The sequence below is a fragment of the Eulemur rufifrons genome, chromosome 8 (assembly GCF_041146395.1).
Source record: "Eulemur rufifrons isolate Redbay chromosome 8, OSU_ERuf_1, whole genome shotgun sequence".
Lineage (NCBI taxonomy): Eukaryota > Metazoa > Chordata > Mammalia > Primates > Lemuridae > Eulemur > Eulemur rufifrons.
The window spans coordinates 15,408,580-15,423,370 of record NC_090990.1 but is presented as its reverse complement, the minus strand read 5'-3'; the positions used below and the strand labels follow the sequence as shown (position 1 = coordinate 15,423,370).

The window sequence follows — 14,791 nt, the reverse complement described above, 5'->3', positions numbered from 1 at the left end:
AGGATGCTGGTCAGGAGGACCCCACTTTGAGAACCACTGCACTAGACAATGTGCCCACACTGGGATTCGGACATTACTCCATGTAAAAAAGAAAGAAAACTGTCCCTATTCCTGAGGAGCTCACAGCCCAGTAGGTTTTCATAGCCATTCACTCACCCACTCCTGCATTTGTTCAACAAATTAGGGCCTTGTGTGTATAACATCATTTAGTTTCCAGGAAAACCCTATGAAGTGGGTATTGTTATTAGCCCCATGTTTACAATTGAGGAAACAGACTCAGAGAGGTTAGGTAATATGCACAAAGTCACACAGTATGTGACGGAGCCTAGGCTGTGGGTCCCCAAGAGACCCTACTCTTAACCCCTAGTCAAACCTCATGTAAGTAAGTCATCTGATAAACTGTTAGAAATGCTGCCATCAAGGAAGAAGAGTGCTTTGGAGCTCAGGTGGACCCCATCTAAGGAAGAATGGACTCAGGTCACGTGGAAAGGGGGAGAAGGCTGCGCAGCAGGCAGAGGGAACCATTGTGGAAAACGCCAGGTGGCTCCATGGCTAAAATATGTAGATTAGAGCATCCCAGTGAATCCCAACTCACTGGTCCCCAGGCTTGTGCCAGTCCTCGAGTGACCACAGCAGAGTGACCTGTGTATCTGTTGGCTGGTGGCTATGTTGACGCAATCAATGCCACACCTGCCCTCCTGGAGTGTGTGGTTCCTCCATCTAAGGGATCACTAACCACCCTAAGGGTGCTCGCCTGGTCACGGGTGGGGCGCCTCCGCCCGGGCAGGTTATTTTCCCAGCGTGGAGACCACTGCCCTCTGGTGGCCATTCTGCCAAATGCAGAAGTTGGGAAAAGAGCTGCCCTTTATTGAGACCTTACTAAGCACCAGGTTTTAGTCTGAAGTCTTTCAAAAACCTTATAGAATAGGTATCGTTATCCCCAGTGAGGCTCAGAGAGGTGCGTTTGCTTGTCTGATGTCACACAGCCTGGTAAGTGGTGGACAGGGCAGGACAAGGGTGAGCAAGCCACGTGCCTCACCTGCCTCACCCCAGGCTCCACCCTGCTGATGAAACTCCAAAGCCCATGCTCTTGACCTCCATGTGGTCCAGTCTCCTAACTGGCGTTATGGGGCTCCATGCTGACCTTAGACATTTCCTGTGTGCGTACAGTGCCAGATGCTGAGAAAACAAAGACACAGTAGTTCTTTGCCCACGAAGAGTGTGAATGGTGAAACGGAAGTTGTAAGAAGACATCGGGCTGCAGGAGCAGCAAAGAACGCATGATTTTTGTGTGTGTAGTTAGTGTCCTAAGGTGAAGCCTGCAGCAGTGTCCTGGCCACAAGGAGCCTTCTTCCCAGGCAACTTGTCCCCTGAGGCAACCCAGCAACCCCACCCCCACCCCACCTCTACCACTGAGCTGTACTTTCGGGCCCCTAGGCCAAGCCTGGTCCCGTCCTTTCTCTGCTTGCACAAATCTTCCCCATGGTCCCAGCCCTTTCAGGACCAGCGCGTTCTCTCTAGCTCCGTAACCCTGGCAGTGGCATCCAGCAGGCTCCTTGGAGGTGCTAGAGAAGCATTTGTTGGCTAAATGGTCATGAACTTGCAATATAGTTGGTCTGCTGTCTCTTGTAACATGACTGTTACTGTACTGGGTGGTCACAGGTATAAAAGGAAAATGCTCACCAGTGTGAAGGTCATTCACATTCCTTTGACCCAGACATGCCCAGCTTAGCTATTTTAGCTCTTCTCACGTTGCCAGCATTTTTTCCAGGGTCCATGTCAGTAGTTTGCCCTCAAACCAATTCACAAGTTTTTATTGAACATCTATTAGGAAGGCAAACATAGGGAGAGGAAAATTATAGAGGCAGAGCTTCATGCATCTTATTAAACACCTGCATGTACATGGAACAGTCCTAAGCTTGTTACTCCTCACATCTCCCCAATGGGATGGGGAGGATGAATCCTTTTATAGAATAGAAAGCAGCTTGCAGAGAGCTAGGGCTATATCCAAAGTCATGCAATAAGGGGCAAAGCTGAGATTTGAACCTAGGTCTAATCTGATGACAGCGCCTCAACTTCTGTGTCTGTGGTCCTCAAAATGTGGTCCCCAGACCAGCAGCATCAGGATCACCAGGGGACTTGTTGGAAATGCAAATTGCTAGGTCCATCCCGTATCTACTGAATCTGAAATTCTGGATGTTGGGCTCAGCAGTCTGCATTTCAAGGAGCCCTGCAGGTGATTCAGATGCAGGCTCAAGTGTGAGAACCGCTGACCTATGCTGTAGTGGTCCCTCTGGTGCAGGTGCGCCAGCCGGAAGGGAATGGCCCCCACCCAGTGCATACACAAATGACTCCAGTCAAGACAAATTCCATACTGGTGCCAGACGAGGGAGATTCATTCTGGGGGTCCTGAAAAGTTTTCATGGAAGAGGCGACATTTGAACTTGGCCATGATGAATGAAAGGACTTTCAAGACCACAAATAGAAGAAAAGGCCTTTCAGGTAGAACAGAGGCAAGGAAGCCGAAAAGTGCCAGTTCATAATAAAATGGGGATAGAGGCCGATTCATGAAAGGCCCTGCCTGCCAGGCTGAGAGGCCTACACAAAGTCAGTCTTTGGCAAATGTTATCATTTTCATTATTTCCTGTCCTAGGAGACCACTCCCTAGCCCCTTTCTTAGGAACTATGGCAGTCACAAGTGTGCAGATAGATTCTCATACATACCCTTGTAATACAGATTTTTTTTTTTTTTTTTTTTTTTGAGACAGAGTCTCACTTTGTTGCCCAGGCTAGAGTGAGTGCCGTGGCGTCAGCCTAGCTCACAGCAACCTCAAACTCCTGAGTTCAAGGGATCCTCCTGCCTCAGCCTCCCGAGTAGCTGGGGCTACAGGCATGCACCACCATGCCCGGCTAATAATACAGATATTTTTATGTGTTCACAAAATATCTCTTTAGAAGTTTTCAACTTTTTATGTTTGTGGAAGCACAGGGGCCTATGGGAAGGGCACCAAACCATTCAGGGCATCAGGGAAGGCTTCCTGGAGGCAGTGATATTTACAGCATCTGAGTCATGAGGACGAAGGACATGGCCAAGCAAAGAAGCTGGAAGAGCAATGCAGGCAGAAGGAGCAGCCTACGCAAGAGCAGACAGGTGGCAATCTGGTGCCCTCAGGAACTGCACAGAGGTTGGTTTTTTTCTCCGGAGCAATGGGATTAGGGAGGCAGATGGGGCTAGATCGGGAAGGGGCTTGTGACCATGCAAAGGAGCGTAGACTTGACCCTAAGGTCGAGGCGCTTCTCTTTGCATCCATTTTCCCTTGGTGATCCTCATTTCCACTCCTTCCGGTCTCTGGTCTCATCCCTCCCCATGACACGAAACATTTTCCACTCTCTGGAGGTGAGCCTAGGAGCCTCCTTCAGAAGGTAGACCACGGAGCAGTGGAAGAAGCAGGAACTTTGACATCAGATAAACCTGGATTCTAATTCTGCCCTTGCTGCTCACTGGTCATGTGACTTTGGGCATCAGTAAAATGAACATAATAACACCTACTTGATCCAGCAAATTTTTACTGCATGCCTAGTTTTGGTTTTTGTTTGTTTGTTTGTTTTTGAGACAGGGTCTTGCTCTGTCTCCCAGGCTAGAGTACAGTGGTGTCATCATAGCTCACTGCAAACTCCTGGGCTCAAGCCATCTTCCTGCCTCAGCCTCCCAGTAACTGGGACTATTGGCACACACCACCACACCTGGCTAATTTTTCTATTTGTTGTAGAAATGGGGTCTCATTCTTGCTCAGGCTGGTCTGGAACTCCTGGCCTCAAGCAATCCTTCCAGCTCAGCCTCCCAAAGTGTTAGGATTACAGGTGTGAGCCATTGCACCCGGCCTGCATGCCTACTATTTACCAGACAGTAAATAACTAATAGTTATTGAGCTAAGACACACCAGGCACTATTGCTAAACCCTTTTCATCCATCACCTCATTTACTCATTTCTGTAACCCTATGAGGGAAGTAGCCTTATTCCCCCATTTTACAGGTGAGGAAACTGAGACCCATGGAGATGAAGCTATTTGCCCAAGGTAAATGGCAAAGCCAGGATTCAAACCCAGGCATCCACCTTCAGAGCCTGGGCACAGTAAGTAACCTGATTCCCCACAAAGCCCTAATGAGAACAAAAAAGCCCCTGTCCTCAAAGACAATCCAATGGAGGGAGCAATCAGTAAACAATAGACAAATCAGAATAGCAGCACGTTAAAACGTGTTAAGTGCTAAATAGGAAAAAAAACAGAGCAGGCTAAGGGTAACTAGGAGTGTGGGATGGGGGTCAGGGTAGGCAGGTGATTGCAGTTTTAAATAGGGTGGTCAGGACAAACCTCACTGAGATGATGACATTTGAGCTAAGAAGAAAAGAAAAAAAGCAAAGGAGTTGGCCAAGTGGATATCTGAGGGAAGAGCATTCCAGGCAGGGGCAGCAGCCAGTGCAAAGGTCCTGGGGCAGGAGGGTGCTGAGTGTGTTCAAGGAACATTAACGAAGTCAGTGTGACTAGAGCAGAGGCTGGAGAAGAGGGAGAGAGAGGAGAGAAGGTGAGAGGGAGGCCGATGATGTAGGCCTTCAGGCCATGCAAGGACTGGCTTTTAGTTTGAGTTAGAGCTATTAGAGGGTTTTGAGGAGTGAAGTGACATGATCTGACCTATACTTTAAAGGATTACTTGCTGCTTTGTTGAGAATAAGCTGTAGGGGAGCAGCGGTAGAAGCAGAGAACCCAATTAGGAGGCTTCTGCAGTAATCCAGGCATGAGATGGTGGTGGTTGGATCAGGCTGGTAGCAGCAGAATGATGAGTGGTGTTTCTGGATATATTCTGGGGGTAGAGCCAACAGATTTCCTGATGTAGGGTCTGAGAGAAAGAGAAGAGTTAAGAATGTTGTCCTGAACACTGGAAAGTGAAAGTCGCCATCAACTGAAGGGAGAATGTGTGTGTGTGAGTGTGTGTAGGTTTGGGGAGGGAAGTCAGGAGCTTGGCTTTGGACATGTTAAGTTCAAGATGGCCTTAGTGGCAGTGTCAAGGAGACAGTTGGATATAGGAGTCGGAGGTCAGGGGGGAGGGTCCAGGCTGGAGTTACAAGTTTGGGAATCAGCAGGATCGAAATGGCATTTAAAGCCGCAGGACTGAGTGAGCTCATCAAGGGAGTGAGTGGAGAGTGGAGACGGCAGGACCAAGTCCTCAGTGTTAAGAAACCAGAAAGAAGAGGAAGAAGCAACAAAGGAGATCAAGAAGGAGCCTCCAGTGAAGGAGGAAGACAATCAAAACAGTGTGGTGTCCCGGGGCCAAGTATAGAAAGTGCAGCCGGGAGAGCGTGAGGAAGCTGCTGGGCGCCCTGCAGGATGAGGACTGGACATGACCATTGGGTTCAGCAGTGGGGCAGTCACTGGTGACCTTGGTGACAGCAGTGTCAGCGGCCAGTGGGAGCAAAAGCCTGATCAGAAGGGGTTTAAGAGAACACTTGGTTCCCCCTTTCAACCTCCCTGTGCCTCCATCGCAGCCCCTGCCTGGGGCCAGGGCCCCCGCCACCACTCCCCCGTGCCATCCTCCTAGCTGCTCCTGCTCCCTTGCCATCCATGTCCAGATCATCCTGCTCCTTTTCTTAAAACCCTGATGGTTTTGATTTCACCTGGGAAAAAAAACCAAACTTCTGCTGCTGTCTCCAGTGACTCCGCAGAGCTGTGCCTCCAGGGCCCCTCAGAACTCATCTCCCCCCCCACCCCCACTGCTCCATCCCAGCGACATCATGGACTCTCCTCTTGACACGTGACAGTTTGCCAGTGACCCCAAATCAAACACAGGAATCCAATGATACCGGGGGATGATTGTCCAAGCAGTTGTTCCTGACTCTGTACTTGGTGGTTGTATGCAGAAATGAAGAGAAGCTCTTGAGAGGTTCTATTTAAAAAGCTGTGACACTGAGAGTGCAGTATTTACATTAAGTACCTCAAACACTGGGACCCATACATTCTTCTCCCCGTCAACTGTGACCCAGTATAAACATAATCTTACATGACAACAAACACTTACGGATTAAAGGTCACCCCAAACCCGGAAATTCAGGGAAAATTTCAGTGCCATTGAATTGTTCACATAATATCTAAGTAAAAGCAAAAGGTTATTTTACTGACAAATAAAAAGAGAGGAACTAGCTACTGTGACCAGAGATGACTTTCCAGTGACTTCTGCTTCAAAGGGGAGCTGAGAAATGGGGCAGTAGCTGGAGAGAGAAATCAAGTCAAGAGGAATTGTTTTAATATGGGAGACGTCACAGCATGGATCTTTGCTGATGGGAATGGGCTTTTTTGTACTTTCTTTCCTCCGTGGCTTTGTTCATTCTGTCCTCAGTTTCCCTAAATCCTTTAGGGCTCAGTCCAGGTGCCCCCTCTTCCGTGAAGCACCCCCAGCTTTCCTGAGTCACAAGTGAGTGGCAAGGGCTCTTTCTCTCCACCTTCCAATTCCCACAGCACCTCTTTAAGGTAGCTTAAATTTTCAGTCGGCATCTCATGATTGTTTGTGTAGCAGTTCCTTGAGAACTGCTCCATCTCTTGCCCATTTAGTATCCACAGCCTCCTCACTCTCCTCTTCCACCCAGGCTGACTTCTAGGACTGCTTGATCAACATTTGTTGAATGAACAAGTGAATTCCAGGGAGCCCGGTTTGTGCAGGCTGGCCAGGGATCTAGAACAGCTATGTTATAAGGAGTGTGTCTCAGACTGTTCCCTTGAAATAGCCCTAGTAAAGTAGTTGTCTACATGGGGTGGTCTGGGGAAATATCTTGAAGCATCTGGAAATTTCCTTGAAGGTATATGTTTTCTCTTAAAATTCCTGGGATGAACTGTTGTACCCTACCCTGATGCAGTGCTGAGTTTATCTTATTACCAAATGCTATTATAATTTACTTATCATTTGTTAATTTTTATAAAACTGATGCTTCAGAAACGAGCTCATCAGTATTATAGCACGTGTCTCTTGGTTTGAGTATCTGATAAGGGATTTGACATTGAAATATCATAGTTGCTTTACAAAATAGTAAAGAATCTGTTAGCCTACAAGACATTATAACAGTACTCTACCTCTGGTGGGTGGCATGTTTTAATTATAAGAGAGAATATATGGAACATTTATATATATTTAATTTACAAAAGGCAATATTTTCTAGTTAGGTAGCACAGTTTGGAGATAAATAATAAAAGAAAACAGGTGGGCACAGTGGCTCACGCCTGTAATCCTAGCACTCTGGGAGGCCAAAGGGGGAGGATTGCTTGAGTTCAGGAGTTCAAGACCAGCCTGAGCAAGAGTGAGACCCTGTCTCTACTAAAAATAGAAAAATTAGCCAGGTGTGGTGGGATGCACCTGTAGTCCCAGCTACTTGGGAGGTTGAGGCATGAGGACTGTTTGAGTCCAGGATTTGAGGTTGCAGTGAGCTATGATAACACCCACTGCACTCCAGCCCAGGCAACAGAGTCTCTCTGTCTCAAAAAAAGGCAACTCTGTCTCAAAAAAAGGCCTTGGAGTCATGCAGACCTGGGTCGGAAACCTGGTTATATTAATTGACTTTATACAAATTAGCCTCTCTGAGCTTTAATTTTTCTGCATAAACACTGAGATGGGAAGAGTAAAGCTACCTGCCTCATGGGGTTGTGGGTATTGAGTGTGCTGTTGCTTATATAGCCCTTGGCCCTGTGGCTGGTACATAGTAAGTGCTCAATAAATAAATAAGTAGGCCAGAGACACAGACCAGGAAACAGATAAGTATAGTCTACAGTGTTAACTGCTGTGGTCAGGGATACTGGGTCCTGTAGGAGTCCCTAGCAAGGACATCAGGGGAGGCTTCTTGGAGGAATTGGCATGTAAATTGGCCAGTTGAACAGAGCTGGGGCAGCATTGCAGGCAGAGGGAAGAACAGTGAGAGGGCTCAACCATAGCGGGGAGGGAGTGGTAAGAGATTAGGCTACAAATGGCAGAAGCCACAAGGCCAGGCAGGACTAGGGAGCCATGAAAAGGAATTTGGCTTTTATCCAGGGAGCAATGGGGGGCACTGAAGAATTCGAAGCAGGAGAGCAACATATCAGATATACAAGACTAGGGGCAGAGAGACCACTGAGGAGGTGAGAGGTGATGGTGGCCCGGACTGGGGTTGGCCTGCCATGGAGAAGGTGGTCTCATTGGTCAGACATTTAGGAGGTAGTGACAAGACTTGATGACCGAGTGGAGGTAGAAGGACGAGAGGATAACCCCCCTGGCAGTGCATGGTGGTGCTCTCCATCAAGACAGGGACAGAAAAGGAGCTGGAGCCAGGGGCGGGGGTACAAGATGATGAGTTCAGTTTTGGACCTGTAGAGTCTGTGAGATAGTGAAGTGAAACTGTCCCATAGGCAGTCAGACACATAGATCTTAAACCAGAGAAGGGTCCAGGCTGGAGATAGAGCCTTGGAAGATGTGGTAGGCTCAGTTATGGCCCCCAAGATAGCCAGGTCCTAATCCTTGGAACCTATAAATGTTACTTACATGGTAAAAGAGATTTCGCAAATGTGATTAAATTAAGGATCTTGAGATGGGGAGATTATCCTGGATTATCTAGGTGGGCCATAAATGTAATCACAAATGTCCTTAAATAAGAGGGAGGCTGGAAGGAATTTGACCACAGGGAAAAAGGCAGTATGACACTAAGCAAGATGATTGAAGATGTTGGTGCCCTTGAAGGTGGAGGCAGGTGCCACAAGCCAAAGAATGCAATAAATGCAGCTCTCGAAGGTGGAAAAGAAAAGAAATGGATGCTCCCCTAGAGCTTCCAGAGGGAGTACAGACCTGCTGATGCCTTGATTTTGGCCCAGTGACACTCATTTCAGACTTCTGACCACCAGAACTGCAAGAGAATAAATGTGTGTTGTTTAAAGCCACCAAGTTTGTGGTGATTTGTTATAACAGTAATAGGAAACTAATACAGAAGACATCAACATTACTGTTGGAGTTGGATGAAGGGATCCAGGAAGCCCGGGAGAGTGAGAAGTGCAGAGGGTCTAGCAGAGAGCCTTGCAACAACTCCAGCATTTAAGATACATGCAGAGGAAGCACATCTCAGAAGGGGCTCTTGGAGCAGCCAGAGAGGGAGGAGGACCACCAGGGAAAACAATTCTAGGATTTAAGGGCAAGGGTGTTCCAAGGAAGAGGGAGTGGTTAACACTGTCAGATGCTCCTAGAAGTCAAGTAAGAAGAGTGCCCATTGTTTCAAAAGAAGATCCTTGTTTTAAAAGATCCTAGCTAACCTTGAAAGAACTCTTGGAGTAGTAGGGGCTGAAAACAGACTGGAGTGAGTTGAAGGGTGAATGGGAGTGAATGAGAATTGCGTTTCACAGCATATTTGCCCTGTCTCCTCAATCACATGGTACATACATTTTTAACTTTTAATTCTATTACAAAAGTAGTATATGCTTATTGTGTAAAAGTTAGAATATACATGAAAAGCCCTATGCGGTGGCTCATGCCTGTAATCCTAGCACTCTGGGAGGCTGAGGCAGGAGGATCGCTTGAGGTCAGGAGTTCAAGACCAGCCTGAGCAAGAGTGAGACCCCGTCTCTACTAAAAATAGAAAGAAATTATGTGGACAGCTAAAATATATACAGAAAAATTAGCCGGGCATAGTGGCACATGCCTGTAGTCCCAGCTACTTGGGAGGCTGAGGCAGAAGGATTGCTTGAGCCCAGGAGTTTGAGGTTGAGGTTGCTGTGAGCTAGGCTGACGCCACGGCACTCTAGGCCGGGCAACAGAGTAAGACTCTGTCTCCACAAAAAAAAAAAAAAAGAATATACATGAAAATTACTCATGTCTTCAGCTATAATATTTTAATGTATATCTCTCCAGGTTTTTTTTTTTTTCTTTTCTGTGAAAACTATAGAATCTTCCCAATCATTTATGGGGTAAAATACCACGAGGCCATTTTAAGAGGAGCAAATTAAGGCTTGGAGAAGCACGCAATTTATCCAACCGTACACAGCTGGGCAACAGCTGAACCAAGACCGGAACTTAGGCCCGTCTGACTCCAAAGCCAATCAATGTTCTTCACCGCGGTGCTTTCCTGGTTTTTTACTTGGAGGAATTTTTTCCAGAGGACCTCAGGCTCCAGAACTAAACCTAACTGTATTTCCATCCTGAACCCCACCCCTCATCCACCCCAGAGGATGGTGAGACTAGTTGAGGGGTGAAAGGCTCAGGAAGAGCGAAGGCGAAGGCGTGGGAGAGTGGTGGGTAAGGGAGAGCGGGTACACGCACGTGTTAGGTTCTTTCCTTGCAACAGCACCACCAAGCAGGCATCGGGCTTCCCATTGTACAGATAAGGGAACTGAGGTTCCGGGAAGAGGAGTAATTTTCCCGGAGTCACACATTCCCAGAGGCGGCCCTCTTGAGCAGTGGGCGGCCCTGGACGTGCGCAGAGCAGAGACTGACAGCTGGGCGTGTGGCGCTAAGGAGGGGTGGGGCGACTCGGGGCGGAGCGAGGACGGAGACTGGGAAGGGCCGGGGGACAGACGAGAGCGGGGTGGGGGTGAGGCCGCAGGGACGGGGTCATGGGGGACTGATAACGAATCAGTAGAGGAGGAAGAGGCAAGAGGCACTAAGGCGAGGTGCAGGGATGGGGCAGCCAAGGCTGTGGGAGAGAGGATTTGGGAAGCCTCGGAGTGGAATGAAAGGGGGCGGAGCCGTGGAGGGGCGGAACCTGGAGGCAGCCGGGGGCGGGGCCTGGAGGCGGTGAGGGGGCTGGGGGCGAGGGGACCAGGGACCGAGTCTGGAGACGGTGAGGAGGTCTGGGGCGGGGCCTGGAGGCGGCAAGGCGGCCGGGGGCGGGGCCTGGAGGCGGTGTGGGGTCTGGGGACTGGGCTTGGAAGGGCCGAAGGGGGTCTGGGGCGGGGCCTGGAGGCGGCAAGGCGGCCGGGGGCGGGGCCTGGAGGCGGTGTGGGGTCTGAGGACGGGGCCTGGAGGGGCCGAAGGGGGTCTGGGGCGGGGCCTGGAGGCGGTGAGGCGGCGGGGGCGGGGCGAGGGCCCGGGGGCGGGGATGTCCCGCCAGCGGAGGGCGAGAGGCTGGAAGGTCGGGGGCGGGGCTGGGCGTGAGGAGGCCCCGACGGCGCCCGCGACTGGCTGTGAGGCCAGCCCAGCCCGGTGCAGTGCAGCGCCCCCCGCGCCCCGCTCCGGCAGCCCTGCGCCCCCGCCCCGCGCCCGCCATGCCAGAGCAGCTCAGCGTCGCCGAGTTCCTGGCCGTCACCGCGGAGGACCTCAACTCCCCGGCCGGGGCCGCTGCCTTCGCCGCCAAGATGCCCCGGTGCCGGGGGGCGGCGCTGGCGCGGGAGGAGGTGAGGGGGCCAGGGCGGGAGGGGTCGGGGGTACGCACAGGGCCTGGCCTTGACCTTCACGGGCATGACCGGAGCTGCGATGGCCTTTCACTGCGCCCCAGAAATCTGCCCCCTCCCCAGATCCGTGACACCCGAGCGCATCTTGAGATCTGCGTCCTCACGGTCGAGGCGGGGGCATGGCCCGAGGGACCGATTGTGGGGGGTCTCGAGGTCACCTCGATGACGGACTCCACAGGTGGGGGGACAAACTTCAAATTCTCTGAGTGACCTACCTCGTCGCGTGTGTGTTTGCTCAGCGCCTTACAGCCTCTGTGTTTTCATCTTCGGAGCCCCACAAGTGTGCCCCCCAAGTCACTCCTCTTCTGGGAAGCAGGCTTCCCGCCTCAGTCCTGAACTTAACTTACTTTTCCCAGGCCGCAGGGAGGCCCCCTCCCCCTAGCCGCGGGTTCTTAGCTTTGGCCCGCGTTTGTGGAATGAATGCGGATGGGAAGGCGCCAGGAGCCCGGTTCACCTTGGCCCGGCGGTTGGCAAGTTTATAGACTCCCCTCCCCTCCCCGCTCCTCTTTGTCTTTCCCAGCAACGCGTCCCAGGCCTTTTCTTTCGCCCTTACAGGCTGCCCCACCCCATTCCCATGCTCATTGGAGTTCATCCCATTCCTCCTCTCCGAACCTGCTGCAGCTTTCCCGGGCTTCTCTGCAGGGAATATTCTAGGGCAGGCACCCTGTGGCTGTGGGCCAGCGGAGAATAATGTGTTTTTGCAGCTCCCTTCCAGAGGATACCCTGAATTTGGGTGGCATTTTGGACCTCAGCAGCAGCTCTAACCTATCCTTCCCAGTAAGTGTGCTGGGCACCTACTGTGTGGCAGATACACAGCTTAATAGTTCCTAACACCCTGGTGCAATGTCTCGGGAAATCCCTTCTCCTCCTCCTCTTCTCCCCTGGCAGGCTGACTCTCTATCTCAGTCTGTTTGTATCACTCTGCAGGGGAGATTGAGGATTGTGGAAGGAGCAAGGACTTTGGGGAAGGCAGACCTGTGTTCAAATTTTGGGTCTACATTCTGCCGATTGGGCAAGCCTGGGCATGTGACCTGATCTGGCATCTGTGAAATGGGGATAATAATGTTTATCTCACAGGGCTATGGTGTTCTATGAGGCAATGTGTATAAAGCATGCATCTTGATAAGTGGAATGATTATCATCAGGTTAACTGATGGACCTCTTTAGGCAGTGATTCGGTCTCTTTCGTCCTCATTTCTCTCACAGAGCTTAGCCTAGTACTTTGTACATAGTAGGGGTACATGTTTTAATTTAAATAAGAAGCAGCCAGTGAGGTTTGGCTTCCTTCCTTGGGCAAAACCAGTAGCTCGGAGGCCACTGCCTATGAATGTGCATTATGTTTTGCTGGGAGGCCCACAGGGACTCACTGCCGCACAGTCCTCCTGAGGAGGACTTCCTGAGGCTTGTCTTCACAGCCTTGCATCTCATGACCCGGAAGAGTTTGGTGCCATCCACATCCTTGGGTATTTCACAGCTCCCCTGCTCTCTGTGTTGTTCATTAGAATGTTAAGTCAGTGCAGGAGAAGGGGCTGCACTATGAACCCTTCTCTGTGGACAGAAATGCCCACTAGTGCCCGTGCATCGGTCTTTGCCCGGCTCTGTACGTAAGCACTTGTGTATGTTGGGGGAGGGGCCCTTAGAATGGGTCTGGAGGCCACAGCAGGCTCTGGTCAGGGCTCAGTTTTGCCCCAGTTCAGGCCAGACAAAACCTAGTCTCCTTTGCCTTCAGATCTTTGGTTTGGTGCATGCAAAGGTTCATTCTTGGAACAGAAAGACTCGTGGCACCCAAACATTGCTTTTCTCTTCAGCATTTCAGTGCCCAAAAAGTTAGAGTCTGACCTTTGGATTAGACTTTCCTGAGGTTTCCTGTTTGGTTTTGCATTTGTGTTTATATTTTGTTATTATATTGCATTACATGTAGTATGATGCTGCAATTTTTTCCCCCTAGTTCTGGGCGTGACTAACCCACTCCCAGGCTTGAAGTTCCGTTTAGCTGAATAAAAATGCAACTGATAAATCAAGTCTTCCAGTTCTGGCTGGTTTCCTGGGAGAAACTAGGGGCCCTGTCCTGGGACTTGCAGCCCTTTTGTGCAATTATGAAAGACCCTGGGATGATCACGGAAGCTAGAATGTCAGGGCTGAGGGCCCCTTTAAGACAGAGATCAGCTAGGAACTCTCTAATTTAAAATGGAGAAACTGATGTCCAAAGAGGGCAAGAGACTTGTGCAAGCTCCCACAGCTGGGTAGGGGAAGAACTGGCATTTATACCCAGGTGTTCTAAACCAGTGGTCCCTAACCTTTTTGGCACCAGGGACCGGTTTCATGGAGGACAATTTTTCCACAGATGGGGCAGGGTGGAGGGGGTGGTTTCAGGATGATTCAAGCACATTACATTTATTGTGCACTTTATTTCTATTATTACATTGTTAACCTCTCTGCTAATGACAATCTGTATTTGCAGCCGCTCCCCAGCACTAGCAGCTCCACCTCAGATCATCAGGCATTAGATTCTCTTAAGGAGCACACAACCCAGATCCCTCGCATGTGCAGTTTACAGTAGAGTTCGTGCTCCTATGAGAATCTAATGCTGCCGCTGATCTGACAGGAGGCAGAGCTTATGCAGTGATATGAGTGATGAGGAGCGGCTGTAAATACAGATGAAGCTTCTCTTGCTGGCCTGCCACTTATCTCCTGCTCTGTGGCTTGGTTCCTAACAGGCCACGGACCAATACTGGTCCATGGCCTGGGGGTTTGGGACCACAGTTCTAAACCCATGGTCCTATTCTCTTTTCTTTTATTATTTTTTTAATTTTATTTTTTTTTTATTTTCCAACCACTAAAAGACACTTATAACTCTTTCCTTTTAAAGTCCACCTGCGTGTCCTCCCCATGTAACTGTCTGAACTTCAATTATTTTATCCTTAAAATGGGTCTCATAATCCCTCCCGGCTTACCTCACTGGGTTAAAATTTTTTGTTTTAATTGTGAAACACTGCAAATGTGAGGGAGTACATGAAGATAATCATTACGTCAATCGGCTTCTTCCTGTCCTGGGCCTCTTTATACTCATCATTTCATTGATATTCACAGAAGCAGGTGATAATAGGCCCAGGGAGATAAAGACTGTTGCCCTGTGTCACATAGTGGGTCTGTGTGTCTCTGCTGTGCCCTGCCTGTGCTCCGTCCAGTTCTCCATGTCATCTCTGTGCTAGCACCAAGGACATAAAGATGCTGCTTTGGTTTGCTGGCTGGCTGGGAAGATGCAGCCCATCTTCGGGAGATATGAGTAGGGACCCCAGGAGTCTGTCCTGAGTACTCAGAGAAAGATGCAGTCAATGCCGTCAGAGAC

At 50.0% G+C, this 14,791-nt stretch overlaps 1 protein-coding gene across 4 annotated transcripts in view; it reads left to right on the top strand.

Annotated features, from left to right (window-relative positions):
• The first annotated feature begins 11,196 nt into the window (after positions 1-11,196).
• ASAP3 (ArfGAP with SH3 domain, ankyrin repeat and PH domain 3) overlaps positions 11,197-14,791 on the top strand; it is a 47,844-nt gene continuing 44,249 nt past the window's right edge. For all 4 annotated transcript variants that reach the window (XM_069479531.1, XM_069479532.1, XM_069479530.1 and 1 more), the window contains exon 1: positions 11,197-11,385. In XM_069479531.1, the coding sequence (XP_069335632.1) occupies positions 11,257-11,385 (129 nt within the window). In that variant the 5' untranslated portion in view covers positions 11,197-11,256. The remainder of the gene's footprint in view (positions 11,386-14,791) is intronic.